This window comes from Gavia stellata, chromosome 26, assembly GCF_030936135.1.
Source record: "Gavia stellata isolate bGavSte3 chromosome 26, bGavSte3.hap2, whole genome shotgun sequence".
NCBI lineage: Eukaryota > Metazoa > Chordata > Aves > Gaviiformes > Gaviidae > Gavia > Gavia stellata.
Genome location: NC_082619.1, coordinates 303,602 through 328,524, shown reverse-complemented (window position 1 = coordinate 328,524; position 24,923 = coordinate 303,602). Strand labels below are relative to the sequence as shown.

The following is a 24,923-nucleotide window of genomic DNA, read 5'->3' as shown; positions in this document are numbered from 1 at the left end:
GACTTGTAGCTTTTCCTTCGTCTTGTAGGGAGCTGCTGCTGATGGCTGGTCAGTCTCCCCTCTGCCCTTCAGGTGAAGCATTTCTCAAAGGTTTGCCCGCTCCTGAGTGACGCGGGGCCTGATGAGTCTCTTGGAGCCTCCTTGTCTCTGACGTACGGCTTCAGCGAGCCATCATATGTGTTCTGTTAAATCCCCGCATTCATGGTACTGGACCTCTGGAGGTCTACGTGTTAGTGTGACAGCAGTCAGGCGGCTGCCTTGAACTCCCTGAACTTCGCCATACAAAGTCTGCTTTCTCCTTTGTGCAGTTAAGCTCTGAATCTGCTTTACTACAGAAGGGTTTTGCTTACTGCTCTGTCAGAATAGAGGCCCAAGGTATTAGAACACAGATTGCAACATAAGCCAAGTGCGTTAATTTTACCAACAAAATCATTTATATTTTTGAGTACCATTTTTTTTGTATGACAGAATCACAAAATTCTGACATCAAAGTGTCTGTTTCCTTATTTTAAAAAAGCAGCGAATCATTTGAAGTCACACCGTTTTATCTGTATTGCTTTATTGATGCTTCTTCTTCCTAGCTGCAAAAAAGAAAGAGAAGAAATCAAAGACAAATGAAAAGAAAGAAAGCCATTCTGGAAAGAACCAATTGGACTCTGGACAGAAGCAAACTCCTCAGACTATCGTATCGAGGGAAGACAATGCTGTAAAGAAGAGCAGCGAACCTGCCCGTAAGCCCGTTGAGGAAAAGCATGAGGATGGGAATTCCTCCGTTCCAGTGTCAGAGCCCAAACAGGTCCCTGCATCTGGTACCAGAAAGGCTGGCAAGCAGGCGTCCCAGCCAGTGCAGCTCCCTCCTTCTCAGCCACCGAGCTCAGGACCTTTGAAAAAAGAAGCACCTAAACTTACCACTTCTGAGCCTAAGAAAAAGCAGACTCCCCAGCCAGAAATAGGTAAATGGGACTGTTTATCCTCAATCTTTGAGTCACGTTAAGTAACAATACCGCTAAAAGCTGTTGGATTTTAAAACTGTTAAATGCTTTATGATCTGGTGAAATTACAGCAGATTATTTTGGAATTTTTTTGTAGAACTGGCTTCCTTTTTATTGAAGTACAGTGTATGTTGGGGCGGGGAGAAAGATGGCCATCCTTACTGTGATTTTTAGTCATGTAGTCTTGGCGGTCTTGAAGTATATTTTCAGTACTGTTAAGTCTGTTGACTGTTCACAGTCTGAATATGAAACAAGAATGTAATCTTTTTACTACAAAAATGTAGTCCGCTGTTGCACGTAGTACAGAACAGCATGAATAGTGACCAACAAGGCAGCTCCAGGACTTTCGTGGCTTTGCACCCAGAACGCTTCAGATTTTTAGCAGAGCAAACTCTCCTGGTCATGCCTCGAGGAGACTGCTCAAGTCATAGTTGGTGAGGTGCAGTCACAGAAGAGGGTGGAAAAATTCTAGTCTAAAATTCATCGCACATTACCCAGCTGATTTTTTTCCCTTTTCTTCTCTACAGGTGGCTGTTAGTTACTTGAAATACTCATAATTTTTCCCCCCTTCCTAGGCACAGAACAAAGCAAACAGAAAAAAATTGCTCCCCGTCCAACTTTCCCTGTGAAACAGAAACCAAAAGAAAAGGTGAATACTGTTTTTTGTACAGTCAGTAAATTTCAAGAACCTGGAACCTCTGTCTGTCTAGGAAGTAGAACTGTATTACTTAACCCTTTTGCAGATTTTTTTTTTTGTACTTTTCCTTGTGGCAGTATGTGGATACCAAAGTACCTGGCGTATGCCTATGATTCGGTTCAGGTGTTAACTGGTTCTCTAAGACTTTAGTGGTAGGGTGAAGGCTAGCTTTTCCTTAAAAAAAAATGGAACTACCTTCATCTCAGAAACAACTCCATTATGGGGGGAAAAAAAAACCCCACAAGCAAACAAAAAAAGAATTGTCTTATTTAAGAGAGAGAAGTGCGTAGGGACTAATTACACCCAGAGTTGCCCCACTGCACCAACATAAAAACCAGCGCTCTGATGAGAGAGAACAACATGTTAGAGGAAAATGCAGCAAATTGAATTAGAAATGTAATTGTGCGTGGAATGCTCTTAAGAAATGGTTTGCAGAATAGTTACTTTCTTGCAACTTTTACACACTCGTTAATTCTGTGGTGGTTTGGGGGTTTTGTCTGTGAATTATCTACGGCGTTTAATATAATTACTGATTAAGTTTTAACATTCAGGGTTGGGATTAATGCAGGCTCCTTTACTTGACTAGGAAAAGCCCCCTCCTATAAGCAAGCCAGAAAGCAGCACGCTGAATTTGCTCAGCACTCTGACTAACGGAAGCAGTTCCAAGCAAAAGCCACCTACAGATGGAGTCCACAGAATCCGAGTGGATTTCAAGGTAGAGGACAAAATGTTTTAAGTATTTGAATGTTACCTGCCTCTAAACACTGGAACTAGAGTCCCTCAAGAGTGCTGGCAGTGACTTCTAAGTTTGTGTGTCTGGTACCGTTCAGAGAGAACTGCAAATAGGAGCCTTCATGACAAGTCACTCGGTTGATTTTTAGAAGCTTGTTATGCCTTTTTTTTCTTATAATTAGAGTACTGGATGAAGAGACACTTAAAGCTTTAAAACCTTAACTGTCAATGTGTGAGGATGAGCAAGAATTTGAGGTTTATGAAGAATTATTCCATTAAGATGGAACTATAAAACCTTACCACAACTTGAGCCAACAAGATTTGGGGAAAATGTTAGTAACTTGTAATTCACAACATTTTGGGTATATCTGGGGTTTTAAACTGATAAATCATGTACTTTTTTGAACAGTGTTGAAATAATAAAAATTAATATTTTCCTAATAATTTTTCAGTCCATCTATAAGTGTTGATACTGGAGATTATAGTGAGATCTCATAAGTGTTTTATACAAATATGGAGTTTTAATAAAGTATAATTCTTCTGAAATTTCACTTTTAGTAATAATTGTGCAATCGTGAAAAACTTTGTCTCGTTCCTTAGGCTTGCTTTCTGTAGAAGGAAGGATAGTGTATCATTGAGCTCTCTTGGCAAGAACAGCGCTGAGGTGTGGCTATTCCAATATACAGTATATAAAGTAGACCAAGGTAGAAGTTGAAATGGTTTCAGTTTGAGACCACTTAATCACAGGCACAGAACATATAAAGCAGCAATCAATGTGAGCACTTTATACTGATGTTGTATTGCCTTTATTGCATGGTGATCTATCCTTTTGTACTTTCAGGAGGACTGTGAAGTGGAGAATGTTTGGGAGATGGGTGGGTTAGGCATCGTCACCTCGGTACCTATTACTCCCAGGGTGGTCTGTTTTCTCTGTGCCAGCAGTGGACATGTGGAGGTAAAGCATTGTGTTCTGCTGTTGATGACTTAGTTACAGCACCACGTTGTTAGAAAAATAAATAAATAACTAAATTATATCTTTACCTTAATCCAAGAGAAATTAAATTAATACCTGTAAATCCATCCTTGCTAAACTTTGTCCCAAGATACTAAAATGCAAGGTATTTAAAATCAGTTTGGAAACTTCTGCAGTGCTTACTTGGCAGGTGAACTGTATTAGACATAAAGAATAGCATATTTGAGAGCACCTGCGTCTCCTCTTCATTTGGAATCCCACATCTGATATAAAGCAGGGGCTTTGCTTTCTTTTAATTTGAAATAAGAAAGGCTGCCCGCTAATGTTAAAGGGCTTTAGGCAGTGTTGACTTTCCCAGGTATGTCTGCATCTGCTGAGAGCTGCAAACCATTACTGAAACGTGACTGGAAAGATTCTGGTGCTGTATGAAGAGCTGGATTTGGGCTTAAGTTGTGTTAAATGCGTTTCCAGGTATAGATAGGTGCCTTCTCAATATCGTCAGACCAGCTGTCCTGGGAAGGTGATGCTAGCACTCTAGAAAAGGCTTGGTTATGATGAGTGAACGATACTTGGGGAAAAGGGCGTTAAGTTCTGTGTGTGGACATCAGCAGACTGTGAAGGTCCAGTGGGGCATGGAGCCACCCCCTTCTCAGTCAGGTTGCTCAAGGGGACAGACATTCTTCTGTCCCCTGTGAGCCTGCAGTGTTCGTACCCTAAGGGCAATCCTTTTTCTGGTATGACCAGCCTTGTAGGGGATACATAGAAATTAGAAGAGCTTTCACATGGGCCACATAAGCTGAATGGAGGAAGAGATGTCTCTCTTTGCTCTGCATGTCCCTTCCTTCTGCACTAAGTGTTTCTTCTGGTGCGGTTGGCTTGTGTTACAGCGAGGGAGGGAGATCCTGAAGAGCTCTATAGGCCTTTGCCAGTACTCAGAACACTTAGATAACAGGTACCAGACTCCCCTTTGCTGCTAGATGTCTAGTCTGGGTAGATGAGCATGTATTTGGGTTATCTGAAGTACGCGCACAGTTTCCCTCCTAAAATATGTCAGTAGAAATCCTTGTTCTGTCAGTTGTAAAGCAGAATTCAAAGTAGTTCAGAGGGCGAGGGGGCTTGTTTGGGACTTCAGAGCAGCTTCTGACTTGCTAAAACCTCCCTCTCCCCCCTTGCAGTTTGTGTATTGTCAGGTCTGTTGTGAGCCTTTCCACAAGTTCTGCTTAGAGGAGAGCGAGCGGCCCCTGGAGGACCAGCTGGAAAACTGGTGCTGCCGTCGCTGCAAGTTCTGCCACGTGTGTGGGAGACAGCACCAGGCCACCAAGGTACCCCCAAACCACCGGGAGACCCGGCGGGCAGCCCCCATGCTGCTCCCAGAGCTCCTCTCGCTCTGGAGCTCAGCCTAGCAAGCGTGCACTGGGGAGCAGGGAAGCGCAGGGTCTCTGCACGAGCACTGCTGTGCACTGGGGAGAATGCCTCTCGAGTTGCTCCGTTGTAACTTCTTCCTCTTGCCCTGAATGGGGGGTCCAACATAAAACGAAAGAGTCCAGGATTTTGCATCCCTTTCAAGGGCTTCTGTTCCAGTGCTTTTTCCCCTTATTCTTGTAGCAGTTGCTGGAGTGTAACAAGTGCCGGAACAGCTATCACCCTGAGTGCCTGGGCCCAAACTACCCAACAAAACCCACCAAGAAAAAGAAAGTTTGGGTGAGGGATTTTGATTTCTTTTTTGGGTAATTCACTTGTTGACTGATCATAACACTTGTTGGCCAGAGCTCTGCAGATTACTTGCTCTGATGCAATCACTTAGCTTTTTAAGGCAAGGGTGCCTGTTGCGTTGGAAAGTACATTTGGAAATAGATAATGAGGTGGGTTGTTGATAAGGTTCTGAACAAGCAGGGTTTTTAAAGAGATTACACCATTTTTAGTTGTAGTAATTCTTCTGATCATAGTCCCAGAACATGGAAGAAGCTCATTAGAATGGAAGCATTTAGCTCGTTAACAAACTTACCAGTTGATATTGGTATTGAGAGACAATTTGGATTAATGCACTACTTTGTGTCTTTCAAGTTTTTGTTCTAAACAAGTGCGAAAGCTTTGCCTGTCGTGTGTTTGGTACTGATAGTTTTCAGGTGTTTTCTACTACGATATCCTCAGAGTTGGAAAATTGTTAAAATAAAACTTCATATTTTAGGTCAGAAGAAATGCCACAACTACATATGCTGTTTTATGTGAAGGGAAGGGTGATATTTTCTTCAGTGCAAATATGAAGGACAGAAAAGATATACTGTGATTTATTTTCTTTTATTTTTTTCTTGTTGCATTATCACCATCTTACCATAAAGGGAGGGAGCTCTTCTCTTTTTAGTGAAAGTTTTGGTATTTGAAACTCCTTACTCTGGTGTATAAGCTCTCTACACTCATTAAATAATAGAAACTATGAAATGTATCGTTAGGACTAAAGCACAGAAACCACTGGATAAAAGCAAATAACTCTTGCTAAACACATTCCTTTTCCAGATATGTACCAAATGCGTTCGCTGCAAGAGCTGTGGATCAACAACACCAGGCAAAGGGTGGGATGCACAGTGGTCTCATGACTTCTCGCTGTGTCATGATTGTGCCAAACTCTTTGCTAAAGGTACATAAAGTTGTGATTCTGTACAGCAGGAGCCTCTTCAGAGGCTCTGTTTTGGATTAGGCAGCGTCAGTGTAGAGTGAACAGAGGGCCTGCAGGGCAGGTGAGCCTGTCACGGTGCAAACAGGACTGAAAGCTGGCATTGGGGCCCAGCATGAAAGCACGTGTAATAGTTCCTGTAGGGAAGCCAGATTCTTAGATTTTACAGTGGCTAACAAAAGTCACCACTGTTTTAGTGTCAAGAGTTTGAGGCGTCCAGAATTTAAACGCTATACCATATAAAGCAATTATTACACAGCTGTTGGCCCAGGGTTTCGAGTAGCAATTGAGAAAGACATTTTAAAGGACTCCTGACTTAAAAGGAGCAAAATTCTTATTGTAAAGTGGTTGTTCTTGTGTTAGTTACTGTACATGACGCCTTTGAATCTAGGAGGGGCACTCTGTGGAAAAATCTGAGGATAGAAAATCTTGACTATTCCACCTAATTTCTTGCCTCTGTGTCATCTTTGTCCTTCCGTTTTACTCTGTAAAGCTAATTGCATATAGTATTTTGTTAGTCTCGCCACCCTCAAAAAATGGGTACCCAGTAGTGGAATTCTAGAGTAGTCAGTGGTCTTCCAAGCAGGTTATTTTTGTGGCCATTGTTTGCAGTGTTGTAAAAGTAGATGTTAACTGTATTGGCAGCTTACTAGTGGGGGTTTTCAGAGAGCTGCTTTCTTAGCACACCTGTAAGTAACCACCTAGCCTTTAAGGTGCGTGTGGCAGCTGAACTTCTGATAAAAATCACGTCTTGTTTGCAGGAAATTTTTGTCCTCTCTGTGACAAATGTTATGATGATGATGACTATGAGAGCAAGATGATGCAGTGTGGGAAATGCGACCGCTGGGTCCACTCCAAATGTGAAAACCTTTCTGGTAAGGCAAATCCTTATCTCCTTAGTACATAAGAACGCGACGCAGCAAGTAGACCAAAGCAATCCAGTTTTGGACTTTACTAGTAGAGTGTTAACACTGTCACCTGTTGTGACCTACCTGAAAAATACCTGTAGAATGGCTACAGGTAAACCAGTACTAATATCGATGACATCCTGAAAGCGTAGGACTTGCTTCAAATGCGGTATTGCTCAGTTAGTTGCACAAGATGCTTTTGTTACGTGAAAAGTGTTTCACTTAGACAGTAAGTGCAGAGTAGGGGTTTTTCCCTATATCCATCCTTCAATAAAGTAGTTCAGATTGTTTTGTTTTGGTTTTTTTTGTCTCCAGATGAAATGTATGAGATACTCTCTAACTTGCCTGAGAGTGTAGCATACACCTGCATTAACTGTACAGAGCAGCATCCTGCAGAGTGGCGTCTGGCACTGGAAAAGGAGCTGCAGGTTTCCTTAAAGCAGGTTTTAACAGCCCTGTTGAATTCTAGAACTACTAGCCACTTACTGCGGTATCGACAGGTAAGCTGGAGCCTCAATTCCCGTTAATATATTCTGTCTTGAAGTGTTGCCTGACGTTCAGTTGAATTCTGGTATTGCTGTGCATTACACTGCAAAAGTGTCTTTATCATACTTAAAACAACATGTACTGTGACTTTTGTTTTCTTTCTTTTGTTCATTCCTATGGAAACAAAGAAGTGGGTATCTATGATACGACTTGTGAGGCTAAAAGAAAGAATAGAGTAAAGTTCTTGAGGAATGGGAGGGTTTAGCTCTGTGATGGTGAACGTGCTTTTTCGACAGAAGAACAGAATCTTAGTCTTGAAATACATATTCAGAAGTAAGACTTCTGAAAAATGAATTTGATCCTCATAGCTGATCGCTCTGCTCTGCTGTGTGCCTTACAGGTCAGCAGCAGAAAGCTGGTTAAGATCATTTCATTTTTGTCCCTGCGTTTTGGATAGGAATTCAGAACTTGAGTCTCCTTTCTTTTGTGTTAGCAAGAATCTCTGGGCCAATAAATGTGCATGGGAGTGTGTCGTGAGTAGCAGCCACACTTCAATAGCCAATGTTCCTGTGTCTGGTTGCTGATGTTAACAGGCAGCAAAACCACCTGATTTAAATCCTGAGACGGAAGAAAGTATCCCATCCAGAAGCTCTCCTGAAGGTCCCGATCCTCCTGTCCTAACAGAAGTCAGTAAACAGGAGGAGCAGCAACCTCTGGATCTGGAAGGAGTGAAAAGAAAAATGGATCAAGGAGGTTACACTTCTGTGGTATGTCAAAGTTTTTTAGTGTTCCACTCTAATAATAGATCCTATGAATTGCTTTATGGCCTGTGGTGTTTATAACTGAGCATACTTAAGCCTTTTCTTTATGAACAAGAAAACAGGTTAACATGCTGCTAAAAATAATTCCAGCTAGCGCTTGTGTTAATGTTGGCCCAGAGACATGTAATTTACACTGTTGTATGGCTCACTTTAGCCAGCAGTGATACTTGGTTAAACCCCTTTTGCTCTTAATTAGACGTTTATTTTGATGGAAACAGGATAGGTCATCCTTCATGTGCAAATTCTAACGGAAGGCCTAGCCAAATAACACTGATGGTAGTCAGTTATCTGGAAACTAATAATTCAGGTGCGGAGAGATGATCTCTTTAGGGGGTCATTTATAGGAAATGCGAACGTTGACCAAATCAGTTTTCTTTGTAGGGAGCAGCCTTTTCCTCTTTTTTTCCCTACAGAGCCAGTAATCTTGAGGAAGACTGTATATTGCAAAGTACTAGGCAAACGTGCTGTTGCCAGATTTTGGCCAAATCCTTGGGAGGCAGCTAGCTTAGCCTATTTAAAATCGGTCAGCAGTCAGCTCCTCCTAGAAGGAAGAAGCAAACAGTTACGGGTGTAGCAGTTCTGCCAGCCAGTCTGCAAATGCACAGGGCTGCTTGTTTTGTAACAGCCACATTCTTCTGCTTTTAAGTCGATGCTCTGGTTCAGTCTTCTAGTCATCTGGATGCTCACTTGATGCCTTAAAAAATTAGCGGACGGTGTAGCTGTACAAGATACAATCCTGTTAATGTGAAATTTTGTGGCTTTCTTATAGTTGGATTTTAGTGATGATATCGTGAAGATAATTCAAGCAGCCATTAATTCCGATGGAGGGCAGCCAGAGGTTAAGAAAGCCAATAGCATGGTCAAGTCCTTCTTTATCCGGGTGAGCTGGACTACAGTTATTTTGAAATCTGCTTGGTATCATACCACTGCTTGTTGCTGTTGGAATCCAAAGGGTCCATCACGCTTACCATTGCTTGGGTGTTTGCAGGAATAAAATAATACATTGTCAGAGTTGTTGATGTTAATGAAATGTTCCTAGTTGTGCATTTACAGTAGTTCTTGGCTGAATGTCTTTGAATTTTGGGGCATGTTGTATAACATTTCTAATGGAGTGTTATTTTCCTTCAGCAAATGGAGCGTGTTTTTCCATGGTTCAGTGTAAAAAAGTCCAGATTTTGGGAGCCAAATAAAGTAACAAGCAAGTAAGTAATTTTTCTGTGTCCGACTGCGACACTCTATAGTTTGCCAGCTGTCCAAGCAAAAAGTATCAAGAGAGCCTGTTTGTGGGGTTGGGTTTTCTGTTTTTCTTTTTTTTTTTTTTTAAAGAAGTGAAGCAGTAATCCCATTCCCAGGTTTTGTATACACTTACCTGTTCTAAAGCAGAGTAACAAAAAAACATTATTTAGAACTAGGTATGTTATGTATTGGCTTGTCAGTCCTGTCCTTCCTTCCCCCTCCTCCTCCTCACCCCTATTTGGTGTGGCCCTCCTTCTGCATCTGTTACCCTCAAAAGAAACAGCCAGCCACATCACAAACCTTAAAATGTTAAGTGACCTATCATAGCCTTTGTTGAGAGCATGTGTGGACTGTAAGTAATTAAATGAGTTGTTACTGTATATTGAATATCAGTAGTGGTAGTAGACAGGGCACAAGGTCCTCTGGTGTAGTCAGGTCTGACAGCTGACTCCTTGTTGCATTTCAGCAGTGGTATGTTGCCGAATGCGGTGCTGCCCCCTTCGCTTGACCATAATTATGCTCAGTGGCAGGAGCGTGAAGAGAACAACCGCACTGAACAACCGCCTCTGATGAAGAAAATCATTCCAGCTCCAAAACCCAAAGGGCCTGGAGAGCCAGATTCACCAACTCCTCTACATCCTCCTACACCGCCTATCTCTAGTAAGAAAACAGATTGCAGTGCTATTGGTCCCAAAGCCAGAGTGCTTCATTCCAAACCTCCTAGTAGTAAAGAAAGGGCAGTATTAGTTCTGTATGTGACTGAAGAACTTTGGAGACCTCTCTGACCTGAAATCATTCAGCGGAGGCTGTTATGTATGAGATGTTTCTGAGCTGAGCTTGGGCCCAGAAATACATTTGCACCTGCCTCTTTTCCCCCAGAACAAGGGCTGTGTAGAGGCTGATGTGTGCTTTTCCTTGCTTTACAAGCTTGCTATTGAAAACTCTAGGCTGCTGTTTGGCTCTTCTACCCTCTTCATTTACTGACAATCTTTTCAGATGAATTTTTGCCTCCCTGACTTTCAGGAATAAACAGTGTTCTCTCTTCTAACTCCAAGGCTCTGACAGAAGCAGAGAGGATAGTCCTGAACTTAACCCACCTCCGGATGTAGAAGACAACAGGCAGTGCGCGTTGTGCCTGAAATATGGTGATGACAGTGCTAATGTGAGTATCTGGCACGTGCCCATTCTGATAGGAGCTGATTTAAGCAGTGCAATAGATTTGGTACTGTGGATAGGCTGGATGCTTTTTTGTGCATTGCTGTGTCTCATGGAACACTTGAAAAGAATGTTTCCTTCTCTTCTTTAGGATGCTGGACGTCTTCTCTATATTGGCCAAAATGAATGGACACATGTGAACTGTGCTTTATGGTCAGCAGAAGTATTTGAAGATGATGATGGTTCTCTGAAAAACGTGCACATGGCTGTGATCAGGGGAAAGCAGCTGGTGGGTATAAGTAAAGAATACTTTGTTAAACTTCACGTTGATTTACACAGAACCAAGACAGGAACCCAGCTAAAAGATTCCTTGTGTGTGTTTTTTCTGCTGTCATCTTGCAGGGTTTTTTTTTTTTTTTGCGCTACATATAATAGAGCTGACTGAAGAGATGTGAAAATTTATTTTATCCTTGCTCAGTTTAGAAATATTGTGGAGACCAAAAGGAACTTGTAACGGGAGAATTGGAGTTGTGCTTTTCTCAGAAGGTCTTCAGTTGCCAGCGCTGAAGTTGCCAACCTTAAGCAGTTGATGCCATATCTGTAGTCACAACCTGTTTTTAAAAATGATACGGAATATCTAAAGCACGGCCAAATGCTGTGTTAAAGCCCGACACCTATCTCTCTAGTACAAGGACTTACCAGATCTGCTATTGCAGTCTGAACTGATGACAGCAGAGGAACTCAAAGGAGAGAGAGCAAGCCTGTACCTGGTGTTTTGACCTAGGTTAAATTTTATAGATGTATAAAAGAAATAAAAATTGAAAGCAAGAATTGTCCAGTTCAAGGTGTTGATCAAGGAGCGTTTTCATGTTTGGTTGTAGATGAAAGATCTTGACATCTAGCTTTGTACATAGCTACTCTGTTAAATACTGCAAAAAGAATGACGGTGGTGTCTTTTGTCTGAACTCCCAAGCAGTCTTAGAAAACGAAATAATCTTCCTATTGTGAATTGGCTGTTGCTTACTTTCCAGAAGAATGAAATGAGACTGGACGCATGACTAGGAATTAGTTTGCCCAAATTTGGTTTTAATATTGTGTCATTTGGTCCTAAGTATTTATTAAAAGAGCAGAAGCAGTGGAACAGGACTGCTCTTAGCCAGTAGTAAGCCGCTCACGTGGGGAATAGTCTGTGCAGGAGAAATAGCTGACATAATAATTAGTGAAGCCTGCAAATACGACACATGGATATGGAGCACAAGCAAGAAATTCTGAGGCCTGGAGGAACCAGTCTGCAAATGCAAAAGTTGTTCTGTGTGAGGGTTCCTTCTTCCTCTCACCTCCGCCTCCATGTCTCGCTTGCGCATGTGAGTCACGGTAGTGAAACGTTACAGCAGTGAAGTGGGAGGTCAGGCATTACTCTAAACTTCTGTCTGTGCCGAAACAAACAACTGACAACAGTAATGGTAGCCTGATTTTAGAAGGGATTAATTTTTAACTTTTTTTTTTTGCTTTTGTAGAGATGTGAGTTCTGCCAGAAGTCAGGTGCCACAGTAGGCTGCTGCCTCACTTCCTGTACAAGTAATTATCATTTTATGTGCTCGCGAGCCAAGAACTGTGTCTTTCTGGACGATAAGAAAGTTTACTGCCAGAGGCATCGTGACTTGATCAAAGGAGAGGTGAGATTCTTCTTTCGCACCCTGCCTTGTCTGAAGGTGAGGTTAGCCTGTAGCTATGAGCACTTTTTAGAAGTTAATATTGAATGTGTTCCTTACTAATGAGGGCCGGACCGCAGTGCTGTTACAAAGAAGTCAGCGATACAACTGGCTTGGGGAAGTTTGGCAAGTGGTACTATGTATCAGTTCAAAAACCAAAAGACCAAACTGAGGATCGAGTTAGACGGACCACGTAGCATACACGTGGTGGTTCCTTTAAAATTAATGAGTAGTTTTGTGGATTCTTGTTCCAGGTGGTTCCTGAGAATGGGTTTGAAGTTCTTAGGAGAGTTTTTGTGGACTTTGAAGGGATCAGTTTGAGAAGAAAATTTCTTAGTGGCTTGGAACCAGAGAACATCCACATGATGATTGGTAAGATCTAGTCTCTGGACACTTGATCCACCTTTGGTGCGGGAATCTGGTTCACAGAATTTTCCTGTTCCTCTTTCTGCTCAGGTTCAATGACGATAGACTGTTTAGGGATTCTGAATGACCTCTCAGACTGTGAAGATAAGTTGTTTCCCATTGGCTATCAGTGAGTATAAGCTGTTTCATGATTAGATTTCTTTTAGTATATTAGATGTCAAACCAGCACTGGAGTAACATGTAAAAATTGACTGTAGCTTTCATACACTGTTCAGGAATCTTGTGATTAAGCTAGGTGTGCAGCATGTTGTGCCAGGAAGCCTTTGTCCTATGTAATTTTGAGAAACTGAAAATTTAAAATAGGAATGCTGCAGTTTACTTGACTGTGGAGTAAACTGGTTTATGTTTGAATTATCTTCCAGGTGCTCCAGGGTGTACTGGAGCACAACAGATGCCAGGAAGCGCTGTGTATATACCTGCAAGATCATGGAGTGCCGACCTCCGGTCATAGAACCTGACATCAACAGCACTGTAGAGCATGATGATAACAGAACAATTGCCCATAGCCCAGTTCCCCTTACAGGTAATCTTTTAAGGGCTTTCTAAAAGTATATTCTCTACATGTGTTTGCCGTAGCGTGTCCTTATCAGAAAGCCAGGTGGTGGCTAGGAACTGTGTTTTTTAAACCGACTTGGACTAGAATCCACTTCAGGCTTCCAAATTATGTTACAGCATTTTAAGACTTTTAAAAAAAAAAAAAAAAAAAAGAGCTAAGCTCCTGAGTGTAATGGTAACTTTGAAAACTTGAGCCAAACGAATACTACTGTAGTAATGCTTTCTAGTCTACATAGATTTTTCTAGTGAACTAAAACTTCAAATTGTACTTCAAGTGTCAATGTTGGTATACAATATGGGGGTTGTTAAATACCGTGTTGAATAGTAGTATTGTGCTGCTTCTGTATTTCCAAATTGCTTTCTCTGCATCCATTAAAATAAAAATAAATAAATAAAAATCTCAACCCTGTCCTTTTCAGTTCCCAGAAGGTGAGGCTGTGGAATATTTTTAAAACATTTATAATAGTTGTCATTGTCAACATAGAATCTTAAACTTTATTAAAATGTAATGGAATTTCATATGTAAGTTGAGGGTTACTGTATTGCTGCAAGTATTTGAATATGTTCTTAGGAGAAGAAACCAGGCATTATGTGATGGCAAGGAAGCAGTAATCTTTGACTTTGTGTTTATTTAACAAATACCCTGATTCTCCAAGTGAAACCTGATAGCAAGATGTGCTTTATCAGATCATAGCTTTTAGGATTCAGTGATGGCTTATACTGTTGTTTCTCTTTTATACAACAATAGAAACTCTACCTAAAGACAGCCGAAATACACCTGAAATTGTAAACCCACCATCACCTGATCGTCCCTTGCATTCTCAGACCTCTAGTTCCTGTTACTATCCAGTGGTCTCAAAGGGTCCCAGGATCAGGATGCCGAGTTATCCATCCACACAGAGGTCTCCCGGCTCTAGGCCATTACCCTCTGCAGGTATTTCCAATGCTGTTGACTTTGATTTTTGTTTTCGGGGCGGGGGGGTGGGGTGGGCGTTGTTGTTTTGGAAATATTTTTTGTTTGGTTCATGTGTTTTTTGGCTTCATTCAGAATGTGGTTGTTTAGTTTTCTGTTTCTAGAGAAAATAGTGAAATGGCAATAGGTTTGAGGGAAGGAAAGTTCTGAAAATATACAGTAGAGATGGCCTGTCAAGAAATGTATGACTGAAACAAAAATTTACTGGGATGAAGAAAGCAGTGTTTGGGCAGTATAATAGTAGTAATACAGATGAGCTGTAATATAAGTTAGGGACCTAGTCATCTCGGTCGGTATTTTTCCAGAGAGAATTGGAAATCTGGTATTGTAATTGAGCTACTATTCTGTGTGAATGAGTCACATTTTGTTTCAAACTGATGTTGAAAATTCACATCTAAAGTTGAGATACAAACTTGTCAACTCTACGTGGTGAATACTGATTGTTGGTATCACATTTTTAATACCTGTCTCAAGTATCAGTATTATGTTAATGCTATTTGGCTGAAAGGTTTTGCTGGTTTTTAATTTCTTGTGTTTTGTATGAAGGAGTTGGGTATGCATTGATTGTGAAGGTTTCAGATCACTTGACGGTCTTTCCTGCCTTATTTTCTCAGGAAGTCCTACCCCAGTGACGCATGAAATAGTGACAGTAGGAGATCCTTTACTGTCCTCTGGACTTAAGAGCATTGGTTCTAGGAGACACAGCACCTCCTCTTTGTCACAGCAGCAATCAAAACTCCGGATGATTTCCCCTACGCGAGCCGGGAACACTTATTCCAGGCACAGTGTATCTTCAGTTTCCAGCATGGGGTCCTCTTCAGAACATGAACCGACCGTCAAAAGTACTGACCGCTTTGTGGGATCTGTGAATGCAGGTACTCCAAGCGCTCCAGTTCAAAGTTGCTCTACCAGTTCAGGCTCCCAGAAAACAGCGGCTACAAGTGGAAGTAAAACTTATCATCTGGATGCCTCTCAGTCTACGGAAGGAAAGCATTCTAGCAGTTCAGATTTGATAGCCAAAGGTGCCCCTTCTAAGGGAGAGAAGATGAAAACGCTAACCTCAAAGGACCCAGATTATTCAGCTCATAGTTTTGCTTCTGGAGGAAACTCCAAAATGTCCACTCAACCAAGCAGTTCATCAGGTGCAGAAATGAATGTTAAAATAGGAACCTTTCAGGAATGTTCAGGATCATTTTCTTCCAAAGAAGCAATATCCTTTCCACCTGTGCATCAGAGAGGCCCAAGGAAAGACAGAGATCAGCACGTGGAACCCGTACAGCCAGAGAAGACGACTGTGGTTGATGAGATGGATGTGAAGACCTTGAAGTCTGCTGGAGTAAATAGCAGATCTCCTGCAGCAAGTGAGCAGGTAGTTTCTGCCCCTAGAGACAGGCGTCAGAAGGGGAAAAAGTTAATGAAAGATAGTTTTAAAGAGAAGCATTCCCTGAAATCTCTTACAGATTCAAGTCAAGCAGTAGGCAGTGATGAGGGAAACCTGAAACAAGAATTTGGTAATCAGGGTTTGGCAACTGAACAAATCAGCCAGAGGTTGTGTAATAATATTCTGGCTGAAAAAGCTGGTGAGAAGTCTCCACCTTCACAAGGCCCGTCTAAAGGTTCTGCAGTGCAGATGGAAGTGGCCTCTAAGGAATCGCAGGCACCTAGAAAACGCACTGTTAAAGTCACTCTGACTCCTCTCAAAATGGAAAGTGAAAACCAGTCTAAAAATGCACAGCCAGAAAGTGATGCCGAACCTCAGTCTGCAGGAGCAGAACTGGCCACTTTGGCGGAGCCCTCCTCAACTTCAGAAAGCCCGGAGGATGACCCTGTAGTTCAGGGAAGTCCAAATGAAGCACCAGCACAGGAATCTCAAAATAATGCATATGAAAATTTGCCCGTTCAAGATAACAACTTGATGCTCCAAGATGGAACTAAAGCTCAAGAAGAAGGCTCGTACAAGCGGAGGTATCCACGGAGAAGTGCTCGGGCCAGATCCAATATGTTCTTTGGATTGACTCCTCTGTATGGCGTGAGGTCTTACGGAGAGGAAGACATTCCCTTCTACAGTAACTCAACTGGGAAGAAGCGAGGGAAGCGGTCTGCAGAAGGACAAGTGGATGGCGCGGATGACTTGAGCACATCAGATGAGGACGACTTATACTACTATAATTTCACTAGAACGGTGGTTTCCTCGAACACGGAGGAGAGGCTTGCATCCCATAGTTTATTCAGGGAGGAGGAGCAGTGTGATCTTCCAAAAATCTCACAGCTAGACGGTGTGGATGATGGAACTGAAAGTGATACAAGTGTCACGGCAACAACAAGGAAAGTCAGTCAAGTAACTAAAAGGAGCGGTAAAGAAAACGGAACAGAGAACTTAAAGCTAGATAGAACTGAAGAAGCTGGAGAGAAAGTACAAGTCACCAAGAGCTCCACTGTCCACAAAACTGACCCAAAGATTGATAACTGCCATCCTGTGAGCAGGGTTAAAGCGCAAGGTCAGGACTCGCTGGAAGCTCAGCTGAGCTCGTTGGAAACGGGCCGCAGGGCACACGCAAGCACACCTTCTGACAAGAACTTACTGGACACTTTTAACACAGAACTTCTGAAATCCGACTCTGACAATAACAACAGCGATGACTGTGGGAACATCCTCCCTTCTGACATCATGGACTTTGTACTAAAGAACACGCCATCTATGCAGGCGTTGGGAGAAAGCCCGGAGTCCTCATCATCTGAACTTCTAACGCTTGGAGAAGGTTTAGGTCTCGACAGCAACCGCGGCAAGGATATGGGTTTGTTTGAGGTGTTCTCCCAGCAGCTGCCAACCGCCGAGCCGGTGGATAGCAGCGTCTCTTCCTCCATATCGGCAGAGGAGCAGTTTGAGTTGCCGCTGGAGCTTCCTTCCGATCTCTCTGTTCTGACCACTCGCAGCCCTACGGTGCCCAGCCAAAATCACAACAGGCTCGCCGTCATCTCGGAGTCTTCGCTCTCCTCCTCAGGAGAGAGGTCGATGCTTGCCTTACCTTCCACGGAGTCTGGGGAAAAGAGAGTGACGGTCACAGAAAAATCTGCCTCGGGGGAAGGTGATACAGCTCTCCTGAGTCCAGGAGTAGACCCGAGCCCCGAAGGACACATGACTCCCGATCACTTCATCCAGGGTCACATGGATGCAGAGCATATAGGCAGCCCGCCCTGCGGCCCCGTCGAGCAAGGGCACAGCAGCAACCAGGATTTAACAAGAAACAGCGGGACTCCAGGTATCCAGGTACCAGTATCGCCCACCGTTCCCCTCCAGAGCCAAAAGTACGTGCCAAACTCCACGGACAGTCCCGGCCCTTCACAGATCTCCAACGCTGCGGTGCAGACAACACCGCCCCACCTCAAGCCAGCTGCAGAAAAACTTCTGGTAGTCAATCAAAACATGCAGCCACTGTACGTCCTCCAAACTCTTCCCAATGGTGTCACTCAAAAGATACAGTTAACACCTTCTGTTAGTTCTGCGCAGAGCGTGATGGAGACCAACGCTTCGGTGCTGGGGCCCATGGGGACTGGGCTCACACTGACCACGGGATTAAATCCGAGCTTGCCCTCATCTCAGTCGTTATTCCCTCCCACGAGCAAGGGGCTGCTGCCCATGTCCCATCACCAGCATATACATCCCTTCTCCACAGCCACTCAGACTGGCTTCCCACCAAATATCAGCAGTCCTTCTCCAGGTCTTCTGATTGGTGTGCAGCCACCCCCTGATCCTCAGCTCTTAGTGTCTGAAGCTAGTCAGAGGACAGACCTTGGTACCACTGCTTCTACACCAGCTGCTGCCCTGGGCAAGAAACGGCCCATATCCCGTCTGCAGTCACGGAAGAATAAGAAGCTGGCTCCCTCTGGAACCCCTTCTGCTGTAGCTCCTCCTGATATGGTTTCCAACATGACCTTAATTAATTTTGCTCCTTCCCAAATTTCCAACCACCCCTTGGATTTGGGAACCATTGCGAATTCAACATCCCATAGAACCGTCCCCAATATTATCAAAAGGTCCAAGTCTGGGGTCATGTATTTTGAGCAAACGTCTTTGCTCCCGCAAGGTGGGGCCACCACTGCAGTCGGCACGTCTCCCAGTGTTATCGGGCCAGATGCTGGTCACCTCCCAGCGGGGCCTGTATCAGGCCTAGCATCGAGTTCCTCGGTGCTGAACGTCGTATCCATGCAGGCCACGGCAGCCCCTACTACTGGTGGGTCTGTCCCTGGTCACGTTTTGGGGCAAAGTTCAGTAACATTAACTAGCCCTGGATTATTAGGGGACCTTGGTTCAATAAGCAACCTCCTGATCAAAGCTAGTCAGCAAAGCCTTGGTCTTCAGGAGCAGCACATGACTTTACCACCAAGTTCTGGGATGTTTTCACAACTGGGAGCATCTCAAACTCCATCTACAGCAGCAATGACAGCTGCATCAAGCATATGCGTTCTGCCTTCAGCACAGACGATGGGCATGACAGTTGCTCCGTCGTCTACTGACCCAGAAGGCTCTTACCAGCTTCAGCATATGACACAACTCTTAGCCAGCAAAACCGGGGTTGCTTCCACCCAGCTGGACCTCGGTACGGCTTCGGCAACGACGCAGTTGTCGAGCTTTCCGCAGCTAGTTGATGTTCCCAATAATACCGGCCTTGAACAAAACAAGGTTTCCTCATCAGTGATGCATGCCAGTTCAGCATCTCCTGGAGGCTCCCCGTCATCTGGTCAGCAGTCTGCGAGTAGCTCCATGCTGGGTCCCACGAAAATGAAGCCGAAAATCAAACGCATTCAGCCATTGTTAGACAAAGGGAACGGAAAGAAGCACAAAACTTCTCATGTGTGGACCAGTTCCTCTGAAGCACACGTTCCCGACAGAGGGGCCATTGCTGTACCCCAGGTCTCGGCTACAGGGTAAGAGGAGTGTTTCATTTTGCTCATCCCTGAGGTTTTGTGACAATATAAGAAAGAATCTCACACTAGTTTTACAGCAAATTTTCCTTTTGAATGATAATTTCTAAGGTAAAAACCCCAGCTGCCAACAGAAAGCAAATCTCTCTAAAGGAGTTAGTAGAACTTTTACCTCTGGAAAGGGGAGGATGAAAAACCTAAGACTTTGAGGATCAGGGTTATGAGGACTTTATTCATCATTGACAGCTCTGGCAAATTAAAGAGTGTTTTAGAGTTATCAGTAGAGAAAATGGCACTCAAAAGGGTGATGGGTCTATTCCTTTATGTTGTTAATGCGTGTAAGTTTTAATTGTACTATCAGCAGTGTGCTAAGGTACCAAAATGACGCACCATTATGGTGTTGCCTTGGTCATTCTGATAACAGAATTTAAACTGCATGTCAGTTTCTGTGAGCTTAGTGTCTCTCCAGTATGCAGTTTATTCTTCCTGCCCCTCTTCACTCCTCTTTAGTCCCTACAGGCAAGAGGTACTGGGGAGGAACTGGGAGAACAGGGAGAATCTTGCTCTCTGTCAGAAAAGCAGAGCATGCACTTGTCTCGCAGTGGAGGATTACTTTCCAGACCTTAAATTAAAATGACATTTGAATTGACTCTTTGAAATATGGATCTGTAGAGAGAATAAGAGCTGCTGGTCTGTGGTTTACATGCAAAATTAGACAGTTTTATCGATGTAGTCCATAGTTGTGTCTTATTATCGCACTGCCAATAATTATGCATTTCACCAAAGCCATCACACCACTGACTTTCAATCCTGGCTGCCGAGAGACCTCTCCAAAATGATTGCTGATAATAAAAGACAGTAACATCCAGCTTTTGGTAACAGAAATGCTGCATGTCACTTGTGCAATTCCTTGATCATCTTAATGCCTTGTAATAGGTCTGGTTCTTAAACCATCAATCCAAAGCTCTTTAGACAGCTTAACCTTTTAAAATAGCTTTTTTGTGTTGCAGACACTTGCCAATTTGTTTTAGTCTGTAAGCATTTTCTGTAGCTGTTTCCATATTCTGCTGTACACCTCTTGGCTGCTGAGCTCATTGCTTATAGTTGCTTAGATGTGTTTCTCTTGCACCCGGATTCATGCTCCTCCTTCCTCTTGAAGTGCAAGTCTTGAATCTGATGTGATGCTGGAAGTGTGATCTGGTTCTTCCTATCTTAGGAGCAGTTGTTACTACTTCTGTAGTTCTGCTGAACTGCTGAATCGCTCATCGCAACCCCCAGTGGATCTGTTACTGCTGTCCAGTCTCATTTATGGCACATATGGCTTGGCAGGTATTTTGAATGTTCCTAAATCTTTTTGTTCCAGGACTCCTGCTATGAAGGCAGATACACAGGACGCAGCAAGCGTAGATCAGCCATCACAGAAACAATGTGGCCAGTCTGCAGGGTAAGCATTAAACAGACCTTCCCATCAGATTCTGCTCACTTGAGCTTAAGGAAATTTCTACAAAGAATGCGAGAAGTCTTACTTTGCTAGTTAAAATATCTTGGGAGCTTTCAGTCTGGAATGAGCAGTCACATTTAGTTGCAATATGGAGCCATTTTTAAAATTAAGTTGCATATAGCTCTGGGAAGCTTACTGCTTGCTGAGAACAAGACTACTTAAACAGTTTTGGTTGATCATATCTTAGCATACGCCTTATTGCTGAGCAGGGCTAATACAAAGAACAGGTCACAGGCTGTATTAAATCAGACTGCTACCCACAGACTGATAGATGCCTCAAAAACAAATGCTACCGAGTAGAATCTTTTTACTTGTTTCTTTCCAATTTAACTGATGTTAGAACATTCAGTCTGGAAAAAGGTTCCCGTACCTCTGTCTAGTACTCAGATTTTGTAGGTGAGTGTTCAGGGCTGGTGAGGAAATGAGGAAGGTTGTTAAACGTTTTTCTTCATGTTCGCTTCCTTCCCTCCCAAGGCAAACGGCAGTCCTCCCAGAATCTCAATCAACACAGAACTCAACAAATGAGCAAGAACATGCAGGTATGTCACTTCTTCAAAAGCACCGAGTTTTGGGATTCTCCAGGACCGGGAAATTAGTACCTTGAAGTTTTGATTTTTGTGCATCTTGTTCTCTCAGGAAAAATCTCAGAGCTAATAGTCATGTTATTCTTGCTTTGAAGGGGGAGGAAAGGTTTGTTTGCTCTTAATAGATATTGGACAAACAGTTATGTCTCTATTTTTAGTTTGTGGAAATTGCAGCACTTGAGATTTCACACTCTTAACTACAACACTGTCTAGATTTTTTTCTTGGATGGATTTACTGGTCAAAAAGCAAGTTAGTAAGTAATTTTCAGTTGTGGAACAACCAGTGGAAAGAACCATCATTCTGCTCAATTTCCATCTTTGCGCTGGCTTCTGTCTTTTCTAGGCTCAAAAGCTCTCGAGGAAGAAGAGAGCACTTTCAGCTCCCCACTTATGTTTTGGCTTCAGCAAGAACAAAAGAGGAAAGAGTGTCTTGGTGAGAAGAAACCAAAGAAAGGTTTGGTTTTTGAGATCTCTAGTGATGATGGTTTTCAAATCTGCGCAGAAAGCATTGAAGGTGAGAACCGTGCGTGTTTGCTTGTGCTGGTTTTAGCTTTCCTTGCTAGAAGTGCAGTTATGACTTCTGAGGGTCTGTAACTTGCTTTTTTTATAGACTAAAAAAACCCCAAACCTGTTGATTTATGGCTCTAGAACAATCCTAGTTCCTAGCAATGTCTGGATGATATTGAAAAAGTTTCGGTGGTTGGGTTTTTTTTAATCATTATCGTATTTTGTTATATCAGTTGACCAATGGTGTTGAACCATATTTTGTTCAGAAATAGTCAGTGTGGATCAGACGGTAGGGTATCTAGACTTTTCCTTCAGACCAGCTGCTGAAGACACTGACTTCCCTTTCTGCCAAAGTGAATTTTGGACAGGATAGAAGCAATTGGATCCAAGGATCTTAATTTATGGCCCATAAAAGAATGCAAACTTGATATTCTCCAATTAGCTTATTTAAACATGAGCAGTATTTTTGAAAACAGCATACTGCACATGTACATAGAAGTCTACCAATGGTATGTTGTTTCACTGGAAACCTGATAAGATGCGGCAAAGTAAGAGGCATAGCAAGGCACCTGTTTTGGCAATCCTCAGTGCCCAGCGCTTGGGTACTCTTTCACTATCTTGTCTTCTGTTTGTGTGACTGCAGATGCCTGGAAGTCACTGACTGACAAAGTTCAAGAAGCCCGTTCTAATGCCCGCCTGAAACAGCTATCTTTTGCAGGTAATATCCAGTGCCAGACTTGTTTCTACTGTGCTTTTGAATGTGTGAGAGCAAACAGATCTTTCCGTGAGTGTCTTAGGGTTCAGAGTCTTAAGAGTTTCGGTTCAGCTGCTAACTGCTTTATGGAGGATAATTTCTTCCTGATGAAATGACTGAAAACTCTTACAGGGCATGAACTAGGTAATACAGGGCTTCTGTGAAAATTGTAGGCTAGCACAAAACTTGTATTTAACAAGCTGCAGTATCCTTCTGCTCCAAGTCTGCATTGTCAGTGGGGTTTTTTTGTTGTGCTCTATTTCTTGTTCCAGGTGTGAATGGTTTGAGGATGCTGGGGATTATCCATGATACCGTTGTGTTCCTGATTGAGCAGCTGTACGGAGCAAAGCACTGCCATAACTACAAGTTCAGATTTCATAAGCCAGAGGAGGCCAATGAACCTCCTCTGAATCCACATGGCTCTGCTAGGGCTGAGGTCCACCTGAGGCAAGTGTGAGCTTTGTCATTGTTAAGGTTAATGGCCCATTTGCTCGATTAACTCCATGGCAGGGCATAAGCAACAAATCTCTACAGCACTAAAGCTCTCAGTTAAAAAGAAACAGTTAGCAAGTTTCTTGTGTAAATCAGTTACATTGCATCTTCTGAGTCTGTGCATTTTTCTGTGCCACTTTGTTGACCATAGCTTTGTTTAACGAAGCTTTCCTGGCTGGTGCTTTTATTCATGGTTCTCAGAAACTGTTGTGTGTTACCTGATGCACAGAAGGCTTTAAGAGAGGACAGACTGGAGAAGGTGCAAAGCAGTAAACATGTCAAACTGTTGTGGCAACCACATGTTTATTTTCAGTCAGTAAAACAAGCTTCCTTTCCTCTCTTTAAATTGCAGGAAATCTGCATTTGATATGTTTAATTTCTTGGCTTCTAAACACCGACAGCCACCAGAATACAACCCAAATGACGAGGAAGAGGAAGAAGTACAGCTGAAATCAGCCCGGTATGCAGCAGGGTTTAAAGGCTCAAAGGGGAAGATAACACTGCCGTGTTAAAACGAGCTGCTCAGGCTTAGTTATGGATTGTGTTCTTTGAGGTGGTGTTTAAAACTTGAAAGCTACCAAGCATTAGCAAATATCGGGGAGACTCCTACAATAGCAAGAGAACTGACAGCTGAAGGTGACCACCAGACCAGTCTTCCTTTGAATGTTTGTTTTACATTAGCAAGGAAAAGAATCTGATGAGAATTTGGGCAGAAAAGGGAGGAAATTCTCCTTTACATATATATAAAACCACTGAATTAATTTTGATTGTGTTCTCAGTGGGATGCAGTGTCAGAGTCTAAATTATTGTGTCTTGGAAAGCCAGATAAAAATACATGGCACAGACTCTCAAGTAAAGGTCATCACCTAGCAGCATCTCTTTGTTCTAGGAGGGCGACTAGTATGGATCTGCCAATGCCCATGCGCTTCCGACACTTGAAGAAGACCTCCAAGGAGGCAGTTGGTGTCTACAGGTACGGTTTTGCTCTGGTACCGCTGCCTCTGGGACAGAGGAAGGTGAAAACTGGAAACCTTCTATGAAGTCAGACTGCAAAATTATGGGGAAGAAACAGGTTTGGGGTTTTTCCCTCCACTTTCTCCCCACCCAAGTTATGTATTTGAAAAGTAGTCCTCAGCACAAACTAGTCATTCCTTGCTGGCTTGCCTTGGTGATAGCTAAGGCATGTGCTTAGGAGTGGGCAGGAGAAGACCTAGTATTGTTCTTGTTAGCATTACATCATAGAAGAGTAATGAGACCGCAGTGATCCTTGTCATGAATAACCTGTTTTCTGCAGTGTTTGCAGTCTTACGTTTCTGAGCTTTGCCTGTATCGTTCGAAATATTCACTCATCTTGTTGCTTTTTTAGGTCTCCCATCCATGGCCGGGGTCTTTTCTGCAAAAGGAACATCGATGCAGGTGAGATGGTGATCGAATATTCAGGCAATGTCATTCGCTCCATCCTCACTGACAAACGAGAGAAATACTACGACAGTAAGGTGAGTTACGAGCTTTTGTAGAAGTTCTTAAAGAGTTTGGGAGAACTAGAAAGTGCTGTGAAGGTAGGACAGGCTTCTGTGAAAACTGCGTTTGGAACATCATTAATTGGGATTACAGACTTCTCAGGATATTTCCATTCTTGCTGGAGCTCTAGAGGCGCATTGTATTTTCTTCTCTGGGCTGGGAAGGGTCTTAGTCCAGTCCAGTCTTAGCACTGCAGATCCAAAGAGCGTGGGGATGAAACGATTCAAGCATGAGCTTGTGGAGACAAGTGAAGAGAGGTTGCAGATACTCTTAAAGGCTTGACTTGTGGTTGGTGTAATGAGCT

General features: G+C 43.0%; 1 protein-coding gene across 1 annotated transcript in view; it reads left to right on the top strand.

Annotated features, from left to right (window-relative positions):
- KMT2A (lysine methyltransferase 2A) overlaps positions 1–24,923 on the top strand; it is a 45,983-nt gene that overhangs the window by 19,830 nt on the left and 1,230 nt on the right. The window contains exons 7-35 of the mRNA XM_059829537.1: positions 582–953; positions 1,568–1,641; positions 2,276–2,404; positions 3,263–3,376; positions 4,570–4,716; positions 5,000–5,095; positions 5,909–6,029; positions 6,827–6,940; positions 7,289–7,473; positions 8,053–8,226; positions 9,050–9,160; positions 9,409–9,482; positions 9,983–10,176; positions 10,572–10,678; positions 10,823–10,960; positions 12,189–12,347; positions 12,638–12,755; positions 12,840–12,918; positions 13,172–13,332; positions 14,113–14,298; positions 14,952–19,263; positions 20,624–20,704; positions 21,236–21,300; positions 21,689–21,859; positions 22,496–22,570; positions 22,879–23,053; positions 23,451–23,558; positions 23,988–24,071; positions 24,465–24,594. Of these exons, the coding sequence (XP_059685520.1) occupies positions 582–953; positions 1,568–1,641; positions 2,276–2,404; positions 3,263–3,376; positions 4,570–4,716; positions 5,000–5,095; positions 5,909–6,029; positions 6,827–6,940; positions 7,289–7,473; positions 8,053–8,226; positions 9,050–9,160; positions 9,409–9,482; positions 9,983–10,176; positions 10,572–10,678; positions 10,823–10,960; positions 12,189–12,347; positions 12,638–12,755; positions 12,840–12,918; positions 13,172–13,332; positions 14,113–14,298; positions 14,952–19,263; positions 20,624–20,704; positions 21,236–21,300; positions 21,689–21,859; positions 22,496–22,570; positions 22,879–23,053; positions 23,451–23,558; positions 23,988–24,071; positions 24,465–24,594 (8,054 nt within the window). The remainder of the gene's footprint in view (positions 1–581; positions 954–1,567; positions 1,642–2,275; positions 2,405–3,262; positions 3,377–4,569; positions 4,717–4,999; positions 5,096–5,908; positions 6,030–6,826; positions 6,941–7,288; positions 7,474–8,052; positions 8,227–9,049; positions 9,161–9,408; positions 9,483–9,982; positions 10,177–10,571; positions 10,679–10,822; positions 10,961–12,188; positions 12,348–12,637; positions 12,756–12,839; positions 12,919–13,171; positions 13,333–14,112; positions 14,299–14,951; positions 19,264–20,623; positions 20,705–21,235; positions 21,301–21,688; positions 21,860–22,495; positions 22,571–22,878; positions 23,054–23,450; positions 23,559–23,987; positions 24,072–24,464; positions 24,595–24,923) is intronic.